The 22,823-nt window shown below is 58.8% G+C and overlaps 1 protein-coding gene across 3 annotated transcripts in view; it reads right to left on the reverse strand.

Moving 5' to 3' along the window:
- Positions 1-7,849: 7,849 nt before the first annotated feature.
- IQSEC3 (IQ motif and Sec7 domain ArfGEF 3) overlaps positions 7,850-22,823 on the reverse strand; it is an 82,498-nt gene continuing 67,524 nt past the window's right edge. Inside the window, exons 9-14 of one of the 3 annotated variants that reach the window (XM_074357376.1) lie at positions 21,705-21,830; positions 19,863-19,962; positions 19,596-19,757; positions 17,096-17,188; positions 15,058-15,107; positions 7,850-11,876 (exon numbers count right to left, since the gene is read on the reverse strand). In XM_074357376.1, coding sequence (XP_074213477.1) covers positions 11,448-11,876; positions 15,058-15,107; positions 17,096-17,188; positions 19,596-19,757; positions 19,863-19,962; positions 21,705-21,830 — 960 coding nt within the window. In that variant the 3' untranslated portion in view covers positions 7,850-11,447. Of the gene's footprint in view, positions 15,108-17,095; positions 17,189-19,595; positions 19,758-19,862; positions 19,963-21,704; positions 21,831-22,823 lie in introns of all 3 variants that reach the window. The other 2 variants (XM_074357375.1, XM_074357374.1) reach the window with 2 other exon arrangements.

A 22,823-nucleotide genomic window follows, 5' to 3' on the forward strand; every position in this document is an offset into this window, starting at 1 on the left:
CCTCCTCCCCGTGGCTCCGGTGGGTCTCCTAAGAGAGTCTGCTTGCTCTGGGGCAGCCCAGCGGCCCAGCGGCCCAGGACCAGCTAGGGGTGGGAGTGGAGGCTGGCAGTCTCCTCGGCCACCGGCTGCCTCCCCCAGGTGCTCTGTGCTGAGCAACCTGGGTCCTTTCGGCCTGGAGAACAGCATTTTCTGCTGTAGGCGGTTCTGCACTTGGGTGGGGCCCGAGCTGTCTCCAGCTCCCGGGGGTCCTGGGCCTCACCTTCTCCATCTCTGCAGACTGTCCACAGGCACCCAGGACCCTCTCCTTCTTCCCTCACTGCCATGATTGACCAGTTCTCTCAGCTGCCGCAGATCCCCTGGCTTTACACTCTGCTCTGGCCTGGGGACTGCAGGAGGCAGCGGTCTACAACAGTTCCTTCCTGACAGCCTCTTCCAGGCCTGGCACCGAGTCCAGCCTCTGTGGCCCCTGCATCCAAAGGGACCTGGATGGGGTGGGTTGGGGCTGGAGGGAACAGAGTGCAGGGAAAGGGACTTCAGGCCAGCTGCACAGCTCATGGGAACCCACTCATCTTGGGTCCACAGCATGGGGAGAGGGCAGCAATCTGACTCATGCACCCAGAGCACTGATTCAGTGTGTGTGTGTGTGTGTGTGTGCGCGCGCGCGCATAAGCGCTCATGTGTGTGTAAATAGTAGGTGTGGGGTTAGAACTTGGGGTGTTTTCATCACATCTCCTGGGCTGTCTGGGTGTTAAACTGGTAGCCCAACCTAGCAGCTCTGATTTGTTTGGCCAGTATGGCATTAAAAAAATCTTTTAAAGTGAGTGCCTTTAGGCATTGCACATTTGGCCACAGGCTCCACCACTCCCTATTACCCATTTCAGACCTTTTCATATGTTCATGTCTGACGGCATCTGAATTCATAACCTATGCCCTAGGGGAGGAACCCAGAACCCTGGCTTGAGCAGAAGGGGGAACCGCAGGCCCACGGCCTCCGGAGTCCTGGTGCCTGGGAAGGGGTAGTCACTGGACAGCCATCAGGTATTTGGAGGAAGGAGCCAGGAATGGGTTTTGGGGGAAAATACAATCACATAGTCAAAGGCTAGAGCTCAGCTCACTGGAAACCTGCACCTTGTCCTCCAATGGCAGGGGTGCAGAAGGAGCTCCCTGCGTGAACCTTGCAGCCCACTTCCACCTGCTCTCCCGTCAAGGCCCTGGGGGCCAGCCTCCAAGATGGCCCGGTGAGCACAGGGACGTGGAATGGTGAGTGACTTCTGCGGTGGGTCTTGGAGGCACCGAGGCTTCTGCCTTGGTCTCTGGGATCACTGGCTGCAGGGACACGTTCTGTGGACACTCAGGCAGCCCAGTGGAGAGGCCCCCGTGGAGCGAGCTGAGGCTCCGGCTGAGAGCCACCTCGAGTGTAAGCATATGGAAGTGGGTCCCATGGCCTGGTCGAGTCTCCTGATGACCGAGGGCCTGGGGTCACTGGCTGTGACTCATGAGGGGCCCTGAGTGGGACGCCCAGCCAGGTGGGCCCTGAATTCCCGACCCAAGTGACAGGTAATGACTGTGCTGTTGTCTTAAGTCGCCGAGTGTTGGAGTAATTTGTTAGTAGCTAATACAGGACTGTGGCCCCCAACGACAAGAATCGCCCTCTTCGACGGCCTGGGAAGGGGCGGCCTTGCTGCTGTCCTTCCTGCCGGAGCCCCTGGCCTTCCTCCGCCTCCTCATGACCCCTGACCCCGGCCTTGCCCTCTTCGGCCTGTGCTGGGGCAGGTGAGGCTGCCTGCTCCCTGATGACCCGGCTTCCCTGCAGGTTTAGCTGCTCAGGGAAGTAACAAGGGCAGGTTGGCCCTGATAGGGGTGAGAAGCATGTTAACCACCCGTCAGGAAGACGGTGGGGGCTGACGAGGGCCAGGCCACAGGTCAGGTGGGCTGAGGCTGGCTGGTGCCAGGGGCCCTGCGTGCCAGCATTTTCTGTCTCCAGTCTGACCTCCAGCCAGCACGGTCAGGTCACTTGCTCCTGTGGTCTGAGGGCCCCTCCAGTCATGTAACTGGCTCAGGAGGCGAGCACAGAGTTGCCAGGTGATGCTACAGAGAGGGAGAGGGGAGCCCTTGATGGGCAGCCGGGTTCCCTCTGCAGGGTCAGTGCCCAACCCCACTGCTGTAGCGAGAATTCGGCCAGGACTCCTGATGCAACTTCTTCCTGAGGCTTGCTGTGCCCACATGCTCTCTCCGGAAGGCTCGGCCCTGAGGCCACAACGCCAGCCATCCCTGGTGACTAGCACTGGACAAGCCCCTCGCAGGAGACTCAGGCTCCCAGCCGCAGGAGTAAGTACAGGTGGCTGCTCTGGCCTCCGCAGTGCAGGTGGTCTGGGTCTACTGTCCTGAGGACGCTGGGGACGAGGACAGAGGGTGGCCAGAGCAGGCCAGCGGGGCAGAGGAGGAACGGCCCCTCACCAGCTGCAGGCCTGTCCTCTGAATTAGTTCTGATGCTTCCCACCTCTTGATTCTTCAGGACTTTTTAGCAGATAATCAGGCCGTCGGGAAATACTGCTGATTTATTTCTCCAGTTATCTCTCCTTCCCTTTTCGCCTTGTCTTCCTTCAGTTGGTAACTAGAAGGAGTGGGAGCACACGCCCGTGCCTTCTTCTCAGTTCGAAAGGAACTCTAACGCTCACCGCTATGGAGGGTGGCTGGTGTAGATTTCTGGTGGGTACCAGTCATTAGGCTGTGAAGTTTTCTCCTCTTCCAAGGCTGCTGTTTTTTAAAAATTAAGAATAAGTGTTGAATTTTATTGATTGCTTTTTCTGCATCTCTCAAGATGCTCATTCTGTTTTTTTCCTTTAATCTTTAAAGTAGGGAATGATATTAATAGATTTTTCTTTTTAAATTTAAAAAAAATTGTATACAATTTTTAAAGGTTTCTTTCCAATTACAGTTATTACAAAACATTGGCTATATTCCCTGTATTTGTACTCGATTTGTCTAAATTGAACCGTCTTTTAAATGCTGGGACAGACTAATTTGGTCGTGGTGGAAGAAGCTTTTGCTGTTCAGTGCTAGATTCAGTATGTCAACGTGTTGCTTAGGGCTTTGCATTTATGCTCATAGTGAGTGGCCTATGGTTTTTGTTCTCATATTGTCCTTGTCTGGTTTAGTTTTTGTTTTTACAGGACTCATGAAAAGGAGTTTGGGAAGTTTCTTTTTCTCTTCTCTGAAAGAGTTAACAATGAGGCGGGAAGCCCCATAAAAAGACCGGCAGAACCCCCAGGCAGGGCCACTACTTTCCTGCCAGCACCATCCGGTTCCCTGGCCCGGAGCCTCTATCTCATTTTTTGGCTTACTTACCCTAAAATTCTATTGGTTCCCTGAGCTCACTTCTGATTGGTTATTTCCTTCACTCCCGATTGGTTATTACTCTCACTTCTGATTGGTCCACTTCCCTAACTTCTGATTGGTCCATTTGTAGTACTTTAGGTGCATGGAGCTCAATCCTGATTGGTCTATTTCTCTCACTCCTGATTGGTTATTTCTCTCACTCCTGATTGGTCTATTTCTACAAAGCTTGTTCCTAGTTGGTCAACTTTTGTTATACTTTATTTGCATATGATGTTGCAACTTGTAAACTGGCAGTCTATAAAGCCTGTGTAAAGGCGCAGGTGGGGTTTAGAGCTTGGAGTGTTAACTCTTGGGCCTGCTGGTGTAATAAACCTGCGTTCTCGAACTCCGCGAGTGCTGCTTGGTCTCTCGCCTGGGCGCAGGTTGCTGTCACAACTGAGCTGTAACACATTTTTCCGCAACAGCAAGAGGTCGGAACTCTGTTCCTTGAATGCATAGTAGAATTTTGCAAAACTGTCCGGCCCAGTGTTGTTTTTGAGGGGGGATGGTTGATAGATTGTTAACGACATATTCAGATTTCTGTAGGGCTGTCTGTCTCAGATGGCCTGCTTGTTCTTCCGCAAGTTTGGGAAGATATTTTTCTAGGATAGTGTTTGTCCTGCCAAGGTTTTCAAACTTACTGTCATAGGTTTGTATTTTATTTGTAGTGTTGCCTCTATTTAAAAAATGTCTCCAAGGCATAGTGAAGCCCCCTTTCTTCGCCCTCAGGTCTTTTTTCTCTTTCTTGATCGTCTCAGCAGAGCTTTGTCAGTTTACTAGCCACTCCTTAGAACTGACTTGGGGCTTTTGTGAGACGTGCCATTGTGCGTGTGTTTTCTGTTTCATTATGTCTGTTTTGGTCTCTGTTGTTTCCTTACTCCTGCTTACTGTGGGATTATTACCTTGTCCATTTTGTAACTTCTTAAACAGTCCCCTTATCGGTAAAAGGAAGCAAGTGGGCTGACAAACTGTTACCGACCTGGGTTCTTGGACTCCTTAATCAATAAACATTTGTTTGTGAGGCCAGAAGAGGAATTCAGGCAAGGCTGTGCTGGGGCTCCAGGGAGTGGAGGGAGACAAGTAACAAGTGCCCTGCTCGTGCCCGGGGCAGGCGGTGGGGAGCTGGTCCCTTAAATGAGGTGGCGTAGGGGCTGTGAGGTCCATGGCAGAGGGGTTCCTTAGGTGGTCTGCCGGCCCCCTTGGTGGCGCCGTGTGCAGGGATCATGCCCGGTACCCGGATTTTGCTTTCAGCACCTCAGAAGTGGCAGTTTTGGTCTTTTTGTATCTTATTGTTCGTGATTTGCCCCAACTGTGAATGCATGCAGTTATTTTAGTCTCTTTTAGTTGTTTTGGTGTTCTGTTGCTGGAGGAAACATTTGTGCAGGTGCAAACACTGCAGCAAAGGGCCCAGGTCCCAGCCTGTCTCATGACCTGTCTGCTTCCAAGTCTGACACTGAGGGGCTCTGTGACTCCCCGTGACAGTGTACAAGGCTCCCTCATGCCCGCCTTCTATTCCCCTGTGGGCTCGGGGAGGGAGTCTGCTTCCCACCCAGATGCCGTGGAACAGAAGGAAACTGGGGGCTCCCCGAGGGGCAGCAGGTCTGTCCAGGGAGGTTGGGAATGTGGGAACAGGAGTCAGCTCTCCTGGTGGTCCCCTTCCCTGCTGCTGGTTCCCACAACTTTTCCAGAGCTTGCCTTGAGGTTTTAGGGTCATGGGAGCAGGAAGTACTGAGGTGCTAGGGCTTGGCTAGTGGGGTTAGGGCGTCTGGTTCTCTAGGGAAAGAAGCCACCAGACCTGTCAGGGGGATGGGAGGAGGGGCTGAAGAAAGAGTTCCATCCCTCCCCCCATCTCCTGAGCCCAGTTCCCTCATCCTCCGGCCAGAATGGAATTTTCCTGGTAGGACCAGTTCTGACTCCAGGCTGGGGCATGGGGCTGATCCCTGTCTGGGCCCAGCTGCCTTCCTGGGAAGGGGAGGGGTGCAGATAAGACTCCAGGCCACAGGGCTCAGGCTGGGCCTCACCTCCTCCCTGCGGGAGGGCATGTCTCCCCCCCCCCCCCCACCGCCCTGGGAAGGGTCTCTCCAGGCCATGCTGTGCCCTGGGACAGGAGCTCTTTGGAGAGCCTTCTTCCCTGGCACCCTGATCTGTGTCATCAGTCCTGGCTGCCAGGTCCTCCACAGGGTCACCTGGGGTCAGAGGAGAGGGAATGAGCGGGAGGTGCGTGGAGCAAATGACGGGACCCACTGTCAGGCAGCAGACAGCTTGCAAAGTAGCGTGGAGGCCAAAGAGGAGGAGACGAGCTTGGCAGTGGCAGAGCCAGGGGAGCCAGGGGACCCAGCAGGCATCCCTCCGGAGCAGTGACCACGAGCAGTCGGTTGGGGAACGGTGGGCCCACGAGAGCAGCCCGGGTGTCTCACGGCCGAGGCCTTAGCCTGCACCTCCTGCCCTAAATCACCTCTGTCCCAATGCTTTCCTTCGAGCATCATGGGTGTCCACGTACGGTGATTGGTGGTGACTTCTGGAAAGCAGTGGTCAATCAGCCACGTCTGTCAAGGCAGGGAAAGCAGTGCGGCCCACAGCGACGTCTGCCAGCCCGGCTGGAGGAGAAATCAGCTCATGCTGACGTGTGAAGGTTGTCAGCCTCAGGACTGGGTGCTAGTAGGCCATGGGTTTCATCCCGTAATTATTCTAAATGGCAAACCTGAGTCTGCTTGGAGCAGGGAGACAGGGAGGAGGGGGACAGTGGGGCCTGCATGTGGACCGGACCCCGGACTGGCCTCCTGCCCAGCAGAAGCTGCTCCCAACAGCAGCTGCCTGGTGCCAGGGGAGCTCTCCTCACTGCTGGGCTTGTCTCCTGGGCTCTGCTCTGATGCCCGGCCCTCAGCGCTGCCCCCACCCACTGCCCACTCCCAACTCACTTCCTTTCCCGAGATCACGGTGACCATCTGTCCTGGGTTTTCTACGAGAGGCCTAATTTTATTATTTCCTCAATTAAGGTGGTTTTAAGTGTTAGTAAGAATTTTTGTGTAAGTAACCGTATGCATTGGGAAACACAAGGCAGTTTCTGCCTCCTTCCATGCCTTGAGGTGGTTTCTGAGCTGCTTGCCCACCTTCAGACCCAACCTTGACCTTGTGGGATTTGCCTCCTCAGAGAGGCCTTCCCTGACTGCTCTGACACAGCCCCACCCCATCACCTCCACTGCACCACCATCCGCTGTGTGAAGAGTTGGTCCATTGTGTGTTTTTGATGGCACCACCCAGCGTGAACCCCTGGAGAGCAGGCACTTTGCTGGACCCATCGGCGCACCTCCCCCGCACCTGGACCACCACCGGGTGCACCCCCGGCACTGGGTGTTTGTGAGCCTGTTGAATTTTCCCGATTCTAGTGCTGGCACCTTCTGGCCGATTCATCTCAGCCAGACACCTGCAAATCCTGGGCCCCCTTGTTGGAAACATTCTAAGTCAACGGCTGATGAGTTTGAGCTTCCTGCATCTGAAGGGTCACTGCAAGGGAGAGGCCCTGACCATCACTCTCCAGCCCTCTGGTGGGTAGATCCAGAGGGCCTGGGACACCAGAGGATGTCTCCTTTTCTCACCGGAGAGCCAGCCCCTCCCTCTAGATGGCCTCAGAGGCTAAAAGACTTGGAGAATGCTGCCCCTGTCCCCGGCCCATGTCCCCAGAAAGACAGCAGAATTTGGCCCCAGGCCCTCTCCCAGGCCTGCCCTCAGGGGTGCTCTCAAGGGGCCAGTCCTCAGCTTCCTGGGTCAGAGAGTTCCCAGGATGGGACAGGTCAGAGCTGGCTCCAGGCTTCTCCTGGAATTTCTCGTTTTTGGGAAAAGGGCGAGGTCATGTTCCTTTCACAGATAGTGGGGCCCAGCCGGGACGCTGTCTGGGTTTCTAGGTGTTCAGAGCTCTGGTCACCAGGAGAGCCAGATACCCTCAGCAGGTGTCCCTGGGCCAGTCGTCCTGGCCAGCTGCTTCGCTCCCGGGATGCTGTGGCTTTGCTGTTGGGCTTTCTTCTCTCCCCTGCGGGAGTGGTCACTCTGGGGCAGACCCATGCCTGGTCTGCACATGCCCGTGGTGTGAGTGTTGGCCCAAGCTCCCTGTGTCTCTCTCCAGCCCAGATTTCAGTCTTCTCTCCTGCATCACAGCCTTGCAGGCCTCTGCAGGATCTCGGCTTCCCTTCTGGCTCCAGCAGGGGACCTGGCACACTGTGGGCTCCGTGAATGTTTGCTCCATTTTGCTCTGTGGCTCCGTGACTTTTCCTGACAATATTCCCCCAATCCTTTGACTGGATCCCTTCCCCCCTCAACTTCAGGAAGAGTGCACCCCTGGGGCTGTCAAACTAGACCGTGTGATCTGAAAGTCAGACTTCAGAGCTGCCGTCTGGTGGAAGTCACCTGAGGCTGATGACCAAACGTGGTCAGTGGGACCCCCCCCCACATACCCTCTCCCTCCATCTCAGAAAGCTAAGCAGGGCAGGTGGGGTCCCAGGCCCCTTGACCCTCCCTCGGCTGGGGTGCGCGTTGGCCGTCGTGGTGCTGCCTCCTCCAAAGCTGCTCCTGGTCTTCACTGGGACTTCTCTTGACTGGCTAGAAGGGGGCGGGTGTGTGTGTGTGTGTGTCGCTAGGGTCACTCCCTGGCCCGGCACCCCAGCTGTGACCCGGTGGCTCCCGGCGCCTAGCCCCGCTTGCTTAAGGTGGGGCTCCCTAACTGTGACACGGGGTGGCATGGAAGGGGTGACATCCCTGTGGCCAGAGGAGACCCAGCCAGTGCCCCCGGCCCCTGTGGTCTCACCAAGATTTGATTTGAGGAGGCCCCCGCTTTGGGAGAACAAAAGAAAGAGAGCTGACACAGTTTGCTCAAGTGACATATTTCAATATAATCTCTAAACTCTATGAATTGAACAGATAAAATACCTCTGGGCTATTTTGTTACAAAATATTTGCCATTTGGATTAGTCGCTGGGTGCAGCCGCCCTGCCTTTCCCTAGCGCGGTTTCTCTCCCACAGGTGACGGGGCGTGTGCGGGCGGAGGGGTGCCGCAAGGATGTATGTACAGCAGGACACAGGTACAGACGGACCGATGGTTATCAGGGAAGCCTATTGGCACAAAGAGACATCTGGCAGGCTGTGGGGGTTGCTGGGGGGTCAGGGGCCCAGGGCCGAGCATGTGGTGCCTTTGCACATAGGCAGCCGGGTTCCCAGGACTAGCTGCCCTGCAGGGTCTCGCTCCAGCTCTGGAGGTGGGCTGGCCCCAAAGTGGGTGGAAAGCTAGTTCCATCTCCCACTCCTGATTCTGGAGTTGGGGCCAAATGGATAAAACTGGGAGGCGGCTCAGTCCCTGAAGTAAGGCCTGGAGGGCTGACAGATTGGGGCCATCTCGGGGTGACCAGGCATGTACCAGGAGGCTGTGTCTGGGGCTCAGTCAGCGCTCCACTGCCCCCTCGGCCTGAGGAGGGCAGGAGGGCTCGGGAGCATCGCCAGCTGGGCCCTCGGGGAGGATGGAGGCCCTGATGTGGCCCCTGCCACGGGGAGGGCAGGAGGCTCATCCCAGCTGTCTAAGGGTGAGGCTCTGGGGACAGGGACAGAGGAGGGTCCCAACCTTAGCCTGTTGGCTGATCGAGGGGGGAGGTTACAGGTGCTGGGACCCTTGCTTCCCCTACCGTGGGGAGGGCCAGGGGCACCCTGTCCCAGGCCTTCGGGGATTAAAAGCCCCTTGCAGCTCAGGACTGGCTCCATGTGCTGCTGAGTGCAGGCTGGTCTGCTGCCTAGGCCAGGACTCCCGGTGCTGTGGGGGGGATCCGGGGCAGCCGCTGCAGTGATGGGGGTGGGAGGGGAAGCCCCCACCTGGAGAAGGGCGCTGAGATGCCCCAGCGTCCGGGCCCTCAGAGAGAGGTTCTGTGCACGCGCCAGCCCAGGGACCCTGATGGCCCCAGTCTGGAAAGTCTGGGCTTTGGCAGAGTGGAAAGAGGGCACTGTCAGCTGGCCACAGCGTGTGAACAGGGGACGGGGGACTCCGCTTGCTCAGCAGCCTGGCACCCAGGGTCCCTGCCATAAACACCTAGCCACGCGTAGCCCCTCTTTCTGCATAGCTCCCAGCCCTGCTGCCGGCCCGTAGCTCCACTCTGCTCCCAGCCCTGCATCTGAGACTCACCCCCCCACCCCACAACTCCACTTCCTCCTGCACCCCCACCCTGCTGCCCAGGCCGAGGGCACTGCGTGTGTGAACCCACGGGTCAGCCGCTCCTTTCCGAAAGGCCCTGATTGGAGTGACCCTGTTACAGAAAAGACACGGGAGAGGGGCCAGAGCAACAAGGACTTGGGGGGGGGGTGCGGGGAGATGGGCTGGGAGCCACCACGGGAGGTGGTGGCAAACTGGTCACACGGTACAGACACCCGGCTGACACAGACAGGGCCAGAAATAAACTCGCTGAGTGACATCATAATGACGTCTGGCGATCACTCAGATACACACGAAACTAGGTCACCTGGGACCTCTGGGAGGAGGAGGCATCCAAGCCTCCTGACGGCCCCAGGGACTGTGGCGGGGGTGGGGGTGGGGGTGGGGTGCAGAGAGCAGATTCACTCTGGACCAATGTTCACTTCCATCTCTTGGGACATCTTGGACCTGGGCTCCTAGTGGGAGGGGATCTTAACAAAGGACAGCAGCAAACTGTTGGCTCAGGACCAGAGAAGGGTCCAGCCTGGCTTGGAAGAGACAGTCCCTGAAAGGGCCGTGCTTGGGGCCGGCCAGGGCACCCACCCTGGGGTCTTTGAGGCCGGGCTGCCTAGGCTCTGTGGCGGGAGGGGGCTGCACAGAGGTTGGCTCTGATTCTGCTGGGTCCCAGGGAGGACAGTGAGCCCTGCTTGGCTCTCCTTTGCAGTTTTGAAGGTTTTAGCCACCCTGACTGGAGGCAAGCCTGGGGCCTTGCAGGGGAGGTGGGAGGGGGAGGACTTAAAGGCCTCAGGGCTGGTTTGGGATGGCGGCAGGGGGCAGGCAAAGGCCTCTGGAGCACCTGCTTCTCCTGCCCCTTCTGCATCCCAGTCCCTCCTGGGGACCGTGGAAGTCACTCAGGAGGGCGCCCTGACTTGTGGGAATCCTGTGTCTGCTGGCTGCGTGGGCCTGGGCGGACCCCCCACCTCGCCTGTTTCTGCTTCTGCGCTTGGTTGGACCTGGCTCTCACATGTGGGTGTGTATCTCTGCCCTGGGTGCGCTTCGCCGTGGCTGGCATTATTTGGAGCTAGAGAGCAAGAAACTCTTAACATGTGCGTTTTGTAGATACATGACCTCATGATTCCAGGGCTCTGCTGAACTGGCTGAGAGAGCTGAGGGGCACCCCCTTCCCCCCGCCTTTCTTGACGCTCTCCTGAAGTCTCGCAGCCCTGGGCAGGCTGGGCCCCAGCTCCTGAGAATGCAGGAGAAGGCCGTGAGGAGGGGGAGGCTGTGGTCAGGACGGCCAACGTCCCTGGGGATACGGCTCCTCAGACTGCTGGGCCTGCGGGGGCAGGGGCAGCAAAGCCCCGTCCACACACTCCCACCCGACCTGGCCGTCCAGGGACCCAGGGCCAACTGTTGCCCACCCAGTGTGGCACCTAGTGCTGGGCCAGTGAACCAGACCACCTCTGTCCAAGGCTCGGGTGCTGGTCACCCAGCCCCCCGATGCCTGCCTGCCCGGCCTGAGGCCTGGGGCCCAGGGCCCGGGGCCCAACAGACTTGGCCTGGAAGCTGGCTAGGCCCTTGGCTCCTGTGTCCCTTGTCCATGGTCCAAGTGGCCAGAATGGTGGTGGGGGAAGAGGAGGCCCGGCGTGCCTGGCTGTGTAGGGCCCCAGGGGAGTGAGGGGTGTCTGCAGATTCGGGGGGAGGCCTGCTCAGCTGAGTGAGGGAAGCCGGGGCCAGGCAACCAGGTGCCAGGGGGCGGGGTTCTCTTTCCAGAACGACAGTGATGGGTGACCAGGAACACAGTGTGCCGGGCGTGGGGAGCAGCAGGTGAAGGGGCAGTGGGGGCTGCTGGCTGCATCCCAGGTCCTGGGGCAGCAGCGTGGCGGAGAGCGTTCGGGGGCAGAGGCTACACCAGGCTCCTGGAGCCACTGGAGCAGCGGCGCCGGTGCAGCAGGGAGCCGGGCGGGCAGAACTGGTGAGGGTGGTTGTAGGGGGGCGGAGGCGGGGGCAGTGGGGGCTGATGGATGACCTTGACCGGGGAGCCCGGGCCACCCAGGGGCGTGGAGCCGCAGGAGTCAGAGGAGGACGCTGCGTAGCAGGAGAGAGCCTGGCTCAGCAGGGGCTCCATGCGGGCCAAGCAGGGCTTGTCCAGGACGATGACCTTGACAATCTGCTGGCACTGCACCAGGGTCCCGGGGGGTGTGGGCGGCGGCAGAGGCAGCGGCAGGGGCTGCTCCCTCAAGGGGCTAGGCTGCAGGTCTGGTGCCGGCGCTCCCCTCTCGGCCCCCAGCCCGGGGTTGTGCTGGGACGTTTGAAGCCTGTTGTGAATTGACACCTAGTTTAGAAACAGCCAGAGAAGCGTGAAATGTTACAAGACTAATTCCCAGCTGCTAGGACTGGCCGCCCTGGGCCTCCCTTCCCCCCTTGCCCGGCTCCTGCGCCTGGAGGGGCTCTCAGCCCTCACCCTGGCCCACTCCCATCTCCCCACCACCCGGGGGCACCTGGGAGCAGGCAGAGGCCAGAAGCTGCTGTGTCCTGCCCCAGCCCGTGCAGCCTGGCTCTCTGGGCCTGGGTCCCATCTGTGAAATGGGCGGTTGGACCAATGGACTCAGGTTCTGCAGTCTGACCCCATGGACCTGCTGGACGTCCCTGGGAGAGCCCCCACCTGCTTCCCCACCAACCTTGAGCTGGAAAAGCAGGAAGAGCAGGGGTAGCGGTCTCTGTGCCCTCCCTGCCTCTTAGGGGTATGCTGGGGGCAAAGGGAGACTAGACACAGGGACGGAGTCAGGCATCTCAGTCTCGCAAGCCCCTCACCTCCCACCAGCTTTGTTATCGTCGCTGTGGAATCACAAAGGCGACCCCAAGGGGTGATCTGGAACTGCCTGTCCTACCAGCCTCCCCGGGGCCGTGCCCACACCCTCCAGAGCAGCCAAGGCCAGAATCAGGTACCCAGCTGCCTTCTGATCCAACCTGGGTCCTGGAGAACTTCGCCCAGCCACAGGAGGGTTTCCCAGAAAGGACTCTAATCTTTACCTCCTGGGTCGGGCATGAGGAGGTAGCCCCGCCCTCAGCCCATGGAGGTCACTGTGAACTGGCCTGGCCTCCTGCTAGTGGAGGAAGTGGGGGATTTTGGAAGGAGAGGGGTTTAATTCCTCGTCCCTCCAGCTCCCCAGCCTATCAATGTGACACACGTCCCCTCCTGACACCTGTGCCCTGTGGGGGTGGTTGAGGCCCTTCTCTCTGAGGATGTGTCCTACTGTCCTTGGGTACCCCCACCCAGGCCTGCTGCTTAGGGGATGGGGGTGGGGGGTTGGGGATTGAGACTACAGGGGAGGGGACCATAGGGCCAGGCCTAGACCAGGATGGCCCTGCCCCAAACTATCCTGCAGCCCTAAACAGCAGACCCTGACCCTATTTACCAGCAAAAGGTGCAATTTCAGGGATGCCCCTGTCCTGGACACCAGCATTCCCCCGTGGCCTGCTGGCCCTCCAGCACCATTCCCGGCCTGCCCGTTCGGTCCTCACACGCCCCTCCCACCAGGCTCTGCAAGCTGCAGGCTTTCCTCTCTGTTCTCAACCTCCAACCTCAAAAGCATTTCTAGGCCTGAACTTCCCCCCAAACAACAGAGCCCCAGAGCCCCCCAGTGCCCTGCTGAGACATGGGTCCACTTTCCTCTTGGGGAGCCCTCTGTGGCCCTCATTCAGACAGAAGGCTTCCGTCCACCACTGCTGGAGGGGACGGCTCCCTTCCCCCCCTGCTGGTACTGAGTCCTTCCCCAGGAGAAGGTGGCCTGCGGCAGTGGGGGCAGGCCTTCTGCTCTCTCTCAGACTTGACGGCTGCCCCTCCCCAGGCAAATGCTGAGCTCCATGTGGCCCCAGCTCTGGCTCATCCTGTACCTCCTCTTCCCCTCCCTCTTTGTGGTTCCCCCTCCCCTGTCTGCACCTCCCTCGCCCCACCAACCCCTTATCTTTAATGGTCAGTAAGTGAAAAGCAGGAGGTGACAGCAAGACCTCATTCTGACCCCTTCTCACCTCCATGCTGATGGAAGAGAGAGAGAGAGAGAGACAGAGAGAGAGAGAGAGAGAGAGAGGGAGGGAGGATGGAACATGAGCAGCGGTCACAGCTCAGACAAGCTGGAGAAGCGCCTGCCAGCAGGCGGCCAGGCAATGACGGAGGGGGTGGAGGACGCAGGAGCTGGGGTCCAGCTGAGAGGCGGGGTGGCAAGGCTGCCCTCTGTGCAGGGAGCAGAGGCTGGCAGGGCCCTGGGGCTAGCTGGGGCAGCAGCCTTGCAGACAGCCACACGGCCCTCTGGGCAGGGGAGGAGGGGAGAAGGACCTCAGTCACTGTCCTCCCTGGGCAGTGGGCTCAGGCACGGGCGGGGCTGGTAGAAGCAACCAGAGGGCTGGTAAGATCATTGAGTGTTTATCTGCAAGGCTGGAGAACGGGCAGCTGCGGGAAGATGGGGGGAGGAGGGGCAGGGGATGGAATACCCACCCTGGGGGGCTTGTCAGCTGCTGGGGCAGGAAGCTCCTCTGTGTGAAGGTGCCCCCTCCAGGTGTGTTGGGGGTGGGGGCCGTGGGGAGAGAGAGAAGCAGCTGGACTCCCCTGGGGTGTCCCAGGCTTCCCCGAGCTTAGTCAGGCTGGGGGACAGGGCTCCTCCCTCAGAGCCCTAAGTGGGGGCTCCTCCAGCTTGGAGTGGGGGCTGGGAAAGGAGGTGTCTGTGAACTTCGAGGGTCCCTGGAGGCCTGGCAGAACGGAGTGAGGTGCTCCCCGGGGTTCCAGGGGAGCCAGTGGGGAGGGCGGGGCCCAGCAGGGCTTGCGTGTCCTCCTCCCAGGTGACACTCGGGGGCCTGGCGGGGACCAGCTGCTGTTGCTACTTCTCCAGTCCCTTCCCTCCAAGTGGACAGTCTTCAGATGCAGCAGCTCCCCCAGGAAAAGCCCTAAGACAACCCAGCCCCTCTCTCCCTGTTTCCTCCACCCCGTGGCCAGCTTTCCAGATGGACCAGCTGCTCTGGGCAGAAACTGTACCCTCCCAGCGGCCCCAGCTCTCCAGTCTCCACCTTCCCTCAGAGGCATCGGGAGGGCGGGGTCTGCCCCGCAGTGATGTGGTCAGTTGGGGACTGGATGTAAGAGGTGGTCCTCTGGAGGGTGGGAGGACTGGGGTCTCTGACACCGATGTGCGGGGGTGCAGACTGGTAGGATGTGGTGTGGCAGGGATGTGCTTGGAGGTGCCCTGGGCTTTCTCTGCACGGGTTAGTCTGGGAGCTCGGCCTGGGGAGCTGGGCTGGGGCCGGCAGGCTGGGGAGTGACAGAGGGCACTGCGGCTTAAGTAGGGGCTGGAAGAGTGGCATTACCCATGCTAGCAGTAACTTTTAATTGTATCTCTTGAAATTGGTAAAATGGTGAGTCGGGCTGGGGAGGCATTGATTAAAACCTGAGAAGAGAAACAACAGAGACAGTGAGAAGAGGGGAGGGGCACAGACTCACTCACCTGGGCAACCAGGCCTCCACTCACCTCCACCGTGCTCTCCGCTGCCTTCTCCCCCGGGGCCGCTTCCCTTTTGGCTTTGAATGCAAAGAGCACAGGGCTCACTCTCCACCCATCCTGGCATGACCCCTTCCTCCCCAGCCCCGCACCCCCAGCCAAGCACCCCTGCAATTCAAAGGGCGGGCAGGGGACTCCAGATGCCCCACCACTCCTGCCTGAGACGCAGCCCCGCAGCCCCAGGGGGCAGTGGGCTGGGTGTCTGAGCCCAGTTCTGCTACTTAGTAGCTGCATGACCCTGGGCAAGACGCTACGCCTCTCTGGGCCCTACCGGCTGTAAGGTCACTGGTGTTTTTCCTTGCTGGGCATTGTTGAGCCTCCTTTACCCATGGTCAGAGCGCCCTGGCAGACTATGCGGGCTGGTTATGGGGAGGCCGTAGAACAAAAGGGGGCTCCTGCTCCTCGAGGGAGGGGCTGTGCTCCTTTCCTGTTCCTGCTCCTTAGCTGAGCGGCGAGGCTTCTGTGAGCTGCACTCGCCACAGGGCCTGCCATCACTAAGGGCTCAGTGATTACGCTTTCTGACCCACCTGGCACAGCACCAAGGACCTTGCGGACCCCTGGGGACAGCTTGATGACTATTTCCAGCTCAGGCACCCCTGGCTCCCCCGTCTCACAGCGGGCATCCCAAAGCGGTGGATGGGATGCAGCGGTGGGGGGCTCTGATTTCTCACACCCCAGGGGAAGGCGCCATACCCGCGCTGTGCCTGCCCCCCTGTTGATGGACAAGGCCCTAAAGATACCCATTGCGGCCTGGCTGAGGGCTGCAACTTCCACGGGAGGCCGGCTGGGATGTGGGATGCAGGGAGGGGGGGCGGGTGTCCGGGAATCATTCACGGCTGAGGTTTGACTCTTGCGTTTAAACAGCTGTGAAAACAAGCATGTTCTGTGACCTTATAGAAATGAAGGGCCACTGAAAACAAGGCCGGTGGTGCATTACAAACGCGCGGTGGCAGGTCAATCCCATGCACAGAGGGGACACCACAGGGAGGGTCTCCGTGCAGCTAAAAGAGCCCTGCGTCTTGCTTGGAAAAGGACTCTCATCTCCCAGCTGGTGTGACCAGTCCTGTGAGGCTGTCACAGCCTTGCGGCACCATGGCAGTAACTGGGGGTTTGGGACCAGCAGGGAGCCCAGCTCCAGCTGGTGTCTTGCTGGGACCCTGGCATCCCAGGGCTTAGCACGGGGCACACAGCAGGCACTCAGTAAGTGCTCATTAAATGGAAGAATAAGTGACTGAATCAACTTCTTCATGAAGAGTTCTGGATGGTTCGCTGGGGTTTTGCTGGGATGGGATTTAATTCTCATGTCACCTCTCCTATTTCTATCTTATTGGGGGCAGGTGGGGTGGGTGTGGACAGACCTCTCCCCATCTCCTTGCAGGTGGCGGGGAGGTGAGGGGCCAGAGGGGGAAGGTGGGGGGGGGCAGTGGGAGAGAGGAAGCAGAATGTGGCCAAACGCGGTATGAAATCTGAAGCTGGCTCGGCCCCGTCTGGAGTGAAAAACTCCATTCGAAGAAACCATTTGAGAAATCAGGGGCAAGGCTCATCTGGGTTTCGGGAGGGACCCTGGCCTGGGATTAGGAAGTGCTGGTGGCTTATTAGAAGGTCTTGATGGGGCAGCTCAAGATTTCAGGCCCTTCCGGCCACCCTCCTTCCTGCCTTGCTCCTGGCCGTAGACACAGTGTTCTTCCTCGTGTGGTTTCCCTTTACACACCTCTGACCACCCAGCGAACCGGCAGTCTTCAGAGAGCCCAGCTGTGGAGGGCGGAAGGCCTTGCACTGGGCAGGGCCTCCGGGCTCTCAGCCTGATGCCTCCACGGGGACCGTGGGCACCAGTGCACTCTGTAAGGGGACACGTTTCTCTCTCCTTAGCCCTCACTCCCACTGCTGAGGCCCCAGGAGGTGTTCGGCTGTGGGACTGAGCATTTCCCTCACCCGAGTTCCCCAGGAACCTAAGCCCGCGAGCAGTGAGTGGCCTCCAAGCGCTGCAGGCCTGGGGTCTGGAACTCACCTGTGGGCGATCCCTGTTTCGACGGTGGGTCCACCTGGGCTCCACCTGCCTTGAAGGAGAGCGTCTTCGCCCCCTGCTGCTTCTCCAGCTCCCCTGGGAAACCGAGAGTCTCATGAATGGAGAGAAACCCTGACGTCCAGCACACAGAGGTGAGGGGCGGAACGAGGAGAGAGCGGGGGGAAGGGGGGGCTCCAGGACACAGGCCTCAGAGTCTGACACCCACTTCATGGCAGGTCCCATGCCCGCTGGAACCTCTTCTGTTTACAGGGATGGTAGCCCCTGCTTGGGTGCCGAAGAGGAGGTGAGAGAGGTGGATACGAGGGAGGTGAACACCTGGGTCTGCAGCTTGGCTCTGTTGCTGCCTGGCTGTGTGGCTTTAGGCAGGTTACTTAACCTCTCTGTGCCTCCCTTGCGGGGACTGAAGTGTCCACTTCAAAGCATCATTAAGAGGATCCCATGAGGAAATAGACTAAGGCACTTAGAACAAGGCCCGGCTTGCGGCCAGAGCTCATGAATACTAGCTCCCATGACGACATGTAGGCATCCCTTGCCGCCCGGCTGCCCACCGCGCCTGCTTGCCCGGCTCCCTGGGGGGGAGGCCCCCGCATCTGTCTGGCTACCCAGCTTTAATTCCTCTCACTGGACTGTAAACCTGTCCCTACCTGTCTTCTGTCCGAGGTACTAGGGAACAGCCAGTCCCCTCCGTGGAGATTTGACGGTCATAATTAAATCCCCCCTCAGCTTCACTTTTCCAGGAGACAGATCTCAAGTTCCTCTTATTAAAGCCAGTCTCTTGGGTCCCATTTTCTGCCTCTCCAGTCGCCTGTCAGCCAGGGACACTGGCCTGCAAATCCCCCAGACTAGAAGCATTCGCACTGACTGCCTGAATCACACCATCGATCAATACTGAACACTTTTACTGAACTGAGAGTCGTTCCTCTTCCCCCCGGAGGGGCCGTCTCGGCTTCAGAGGAATTAGCGTTGTAATTACAGGCAAGGGATTCGAGGAACTTGGGTGCGAATCTTGTTTGGTCGCTGACTGCAGGAATTTGGACAACTTCCTTAAGTCCTGTTAGACTCAGTTTCCTCGTTGGTAACCTGAGGATAACGCTCCTCACCTCATGGAAGAGATGTGGCCCGAGTTAAATGACACAGTAGGCCTGGCAGTCAGCCCAGGGCCGGGCGTGTAGTAAATGCTCGATTAATGGGACCTGTTGCTGCTTTTCCCTTTTTCCCACTTCCTTTCCTTCCCGCCTCCCTGACCAGGCCCTCGCCTCCCCTCCTTTCTCCCCTTTCTCTGCATCTGAAGAACAGGGGCAGATGTGAGCAGGAAGGCTGTTCACCCTCGACATACAGACTCGGGGTTATCTACTCCTGGGGCTCGGAGGGGCGGGACGCCCTGCTCCGGGCTGACGGGGGAGGCGTGCCTCCTCCAGCAGTGCTGGCGCCTGCCCGTGGCGCCGTGCTCCGGGGCTGTGCGGACCCACCTGTGACATTCTGGCCGTGAGAGAGTGGGGCCATTTCGGGGCGTGTCCTTGAGAACGTTTGAGATCAGCAGCCGAGGTGGCATTGAGAAGAGTCTGCCTGTGACCCCCCTGAACTCCAGTAGCCAGTGGAGAGCAGCAAGGGGCTTTACATCGCCCCCACCCCTGCACCAGGCAGTCATGAGTCCATTACATGGTCTGGTCTGCTGGGTTTTTGTTTTAACCCAATTTCGTTGTTTTCTTAGGAAATTATAAATGGAAACTATTCTCTCATTTTCAGAGTAGAAAGTACACGAACTTCAGGATCAGACTTAAATGCAAGTGCCGAGTCCTCTGCTGTGAGCAGCTGACACACTGCCTGGCCCACAGGGGGGCCCCCCTGCAGACAGCGATTCCTCAGCACCGCCCTGTCGGGCCCGCCCCCACCCCCCTCCCCATTCGGGACGCCCACTGCCTCTCCTACTGCCTGATGGGTTTATATCCGTTTAGAAACATGTTTCAACTAAGTGGCCATCGAAGGCAGACCTGGAATCTATCTGTATTTTCTGTTTTAGTTTCTGGATCCTTTCTTACTTAATTTTCCTTTAAAGGCTCTGAAGCGGCTGCTTTCGTGTGAACCTGGACTGGATCCGGGGAGAGGGCTGTTCAGGGAGCTTCGGTGGGAAGAGACATGCAGGGGCCTGGGCCTCCAGCCTCTCGGGCTGGCTGGCTCGCAGGTCCTGGTCTTCTCCTCAAAGCCAGCCGAGTTCCGCGTTCCAAGGGCCTGCATGCCGCCCCAGGGCCTGGCTGCATGGGCACACACACGTGCACGCTCTCGTGTGTCTCTTCTTAATCGTGCAGCACCCACATCAGCCGTGATGGTGCAGTGGGGCGGGGGCGGGGGGGCAGGAGGGCAGGAGGGGCCTCGCTCACCTGCGCTTACTCTGAAGTGCACAGGGAGTGTGTGTCTACAAGCACCCTGCTCCTGCTGACAGAAGCCTGACTGCCCAGAGGGTCTGGGGTGATCCCATCCTTACACTCTATCCGGATCTGCTCCAGCTCCGTCACCTCCGCGATGGACTCCTTCAGGTCCTCCACAAACTTCTGCATCTCGTCCAAGCCCAGGGCGCAGAAATGCAGCACCTGCTTCTTCTCGGAGCCCGAGAGCGGGATCACCAGCGTGATGCCATGAGAGTAATCTGGAAACCAGACCCCAGGCCCCCAGGGGCCGTGAGCAGCTGCAGGTCCCTGCGCCCTCCCTCGTCCCCTCCCCCCTCTGCGCATCCCTGGCGACCAAGACTTACACTCGTTCTCGAAGAGGTGGAACTGCATGCCCAGCAGGCCCACGGACTTGCAGAAGGTGTACGTGGCGGAGCTCTTCTTCTTGGGGCAAAGTTTGAGAATCTGTCCAAGAGAGGGAGACAGGCGTGCGCTGACAGGTGTGCGCTCACACAAACATGCATGACACACCTGGAGGAGTGAATGCCCGGGGCTCTTGTGAACACAAGTAAACACATATATACACACATGTACATATGTACACACACAATATCAAAATATGGTTTTTACTGCACAAAAACCTCCATTTTTGTGCACTTAGAGGCCAGTCCACACTTCCTGCCCTGGTTTGTACGCCCCACCTGGCCTGGTCCCTGCCTTACCCTGCCTTTATGTTCAGGCCGTGCTGTCCTTTCTGTAGCTAGAACAGGGCAGGCTGGGTCCCACCGCAGGGCCTTTGCACCTGCTATTTCCTTCCACAACTGTCCCTTCTTGCAGCTTCTTGCATGGCTGGGTTACTCTCACTACTTAGATCTTAACTCAAATGCTGCCCCTTAGAGATTCCTTCCCTGACCATCCTATCTAACAAGCCAACAAAACCAAAAGAATCCACCTAACACCAGTTACTCCACCCGATCAGAGTGCTGGTGTCTTCACAGCACCTTCCCCCAGTTTGCTGTCCCCTTGTTAGTTTTCTGTATTTCCTATCTCCCTTCCCCACTGACATGAAAGGTCTGCTAGCAGTTGCGCAACACAAATGTGTCCTTGGCACCTTCTGAGCTGGGCTCTGGGGACACAGGAGGGGGCACAGGAGAGGACGGAGGGAGCTCCGCCCTTGGGATGCTTGGATCCCCAGGGTGTAACTCAATGGATTAATCAATAACCCATAATAAGCAAAAAAAGAAAAAAAAGGAAAAAGGAGAAGGAAGAAGGAGAAGGAAGAGAAGGAGGAGGGGGAGGAGGGGGAGGAGGGGGAGGAGGAGAACTGGATATAAAAGGTAACTGCAGAAGCTGGTATGTGTTTTGACGGTAAAGTAGGGTAAGGACTAGACCGTGAGTGGACAGGCCACCTGGGAGGTGGGCCGGGAGGGCGCTGGACCGAATGAGAGGGAGGGAGGGGGTTGTGCAAGGTCTGGGGAGCTTCTTAGCAGCAGAAGGAGCAGCAAGATCAAGGCCTGGGGTGGACGGAGCCCAGCAGGGGAGGCAGCAGCTGGGGCAGGGGGCAGGCAGTGGGGGAGAGGCGTGGAGGGAGGTGAGGTCTGTGGGCGGGCGGGGCTGACTCCACTGCTCTGTGGACGTGGACCTCAGGTGGGGATGGTTAGATTTGGGACAGTTTTAGAGGGAGTGTGGGTATGATTCCTGGATGGAGAGGATGTTGGGTAGGAGGGAAAGAGACACCAGAGCCTGCTCACCACTGCTTCCCGCACTTAGAACAATGCCTGGCACGTAGCTGACAGTCATTAAAAATGTGTTGAATGGATACCTGTGTTCAAAGAGCAAAGGACCCAAACCCCTCAGACGTGCACGTGGACAGACACACGCAGGCACACAGGCCAGCATCCCCCAGGACCAGGGACGGTGTGGGTCCCACTCAGGCCCACTGCGCCCTGGACCCTCCCCGCCCCAGGTTTCCCATAATGAGGCAACGGCAGATGCTCTGGGATCGAGTTCATTTCCACCCGGACTGGGGAACCGTGAACAGATAACTTAACCTCTCTGTGCCTCGGCTTCCTAACTTACAGAGTAGCGATGGTCCCACCTGCCCGGGCTACCTCACACCCCACTTTATATGGGAAAGTCAGCCCCCAGGCAGACAGCATTCGGGCACGGTCCCTGCGCCCCCAGCCCTCCTGGCGTCCCCCGCTCACCACCAGCAGGTCGTTGAAGAGGAACACCTCCCTCTGATGCGCGGCCTGCTTCTGCAGCTTGTTCACGTCCGTCACCTCGAAGAGCCGGCTGCAGCAGACCAGGCGGCGGTGGGGCACCGACAGCACCTGGGGGAGGCAGGGCGCTCAGCAGGGGGGTGGTTGCAGAGGTCGGCCCACCCCCCCCCCACCCCCGGCACCTGCTTTCCAGAAGAGCGATGCCGGCCCAGGTCGACCTAGCCCCCCTCTCTCCTCCCCCAGCTCTTTCCCCTTCTTCATGTGCTTTAGGGAGCCGGCCTGGGCCAGAGGGGTTCGTGACACTGGAGGAGGTGAGGACGTGAGAGGAAATTGAAAAGAGCCTTGGATTGTTCACATCCGGTCACTGTGAACCCTTTTCCCTCCAAGGGCACCCCCACATCCTGGGCTGCTGCCCACAGGACGGGTCTCGGCCCTCTTCTCTGCTGCACCCCTAAACACAGTGTGCAAGAGGGAGGGGTCACGGGGACCCCGCAAATCTGCACCAGTGACACAACCTGATCCAGGGGTGTCTGCAAACCTGACAGAGGCTACGACCTCAGCACTAAAGGCTCTGGGCAGAAGAGGCCACCCCCACATGCCTGGGCGGAGGAGTCCAGCCGCAGGCAAGGCCCCCGAACTGCCCCCTGAGCTGGCAGTTTGGGGAGGAGGAACTGGAGAGCAGAACCCTTATATTTATGATATAAAATGCCTCTGTGGACACAGGAGCAGAGCAGTGACCCATGGAGAATGCTCCCTTAAAAACCACTGCAGACTCAGAACATCCTGCAAACTGCCACCCAGGCCACAACTCAGGGGCCCCCCAGTGGTCTGGGACCCCCCAGGCTAGAGCCTGCTTCAGCCTGTTCCCTGCCTTCTGCTCAGGAGGACCATCCAGGATGCCCAGGACCCAGCCCAGCCCAAACCTCCCTGTCTGGCCATCCAGGTGCTTCCACCCTAGAGCACTGGCCAGTCTTTCCCAGCGTCTGACTGCAGTCTCTCCTGCTGCAGGAGCTGGTAGCGGGACAATGAGGAAACCAGGCAAGTGGAAGGAAGCGGGTGCAGAGCCCGGCACACAGCAGGCACTCAGTAACGGGAAGTGAGCAA

Source organism: Camelus bactrianus, chromosome 34 (genome assembly GCF_048773025.1).
Source record: "Camelus bactrianus isolate YW-2024 breed Bactrian camel chromosome 34, ASM4877302v1, whole genome shotgun sequence".
Lineage (NCBI taxonomy): Eukaryota > Metazoa > Chordata > Mammalia > Artiodactyla > Camelidae > Camelus > Camelus bactrianus.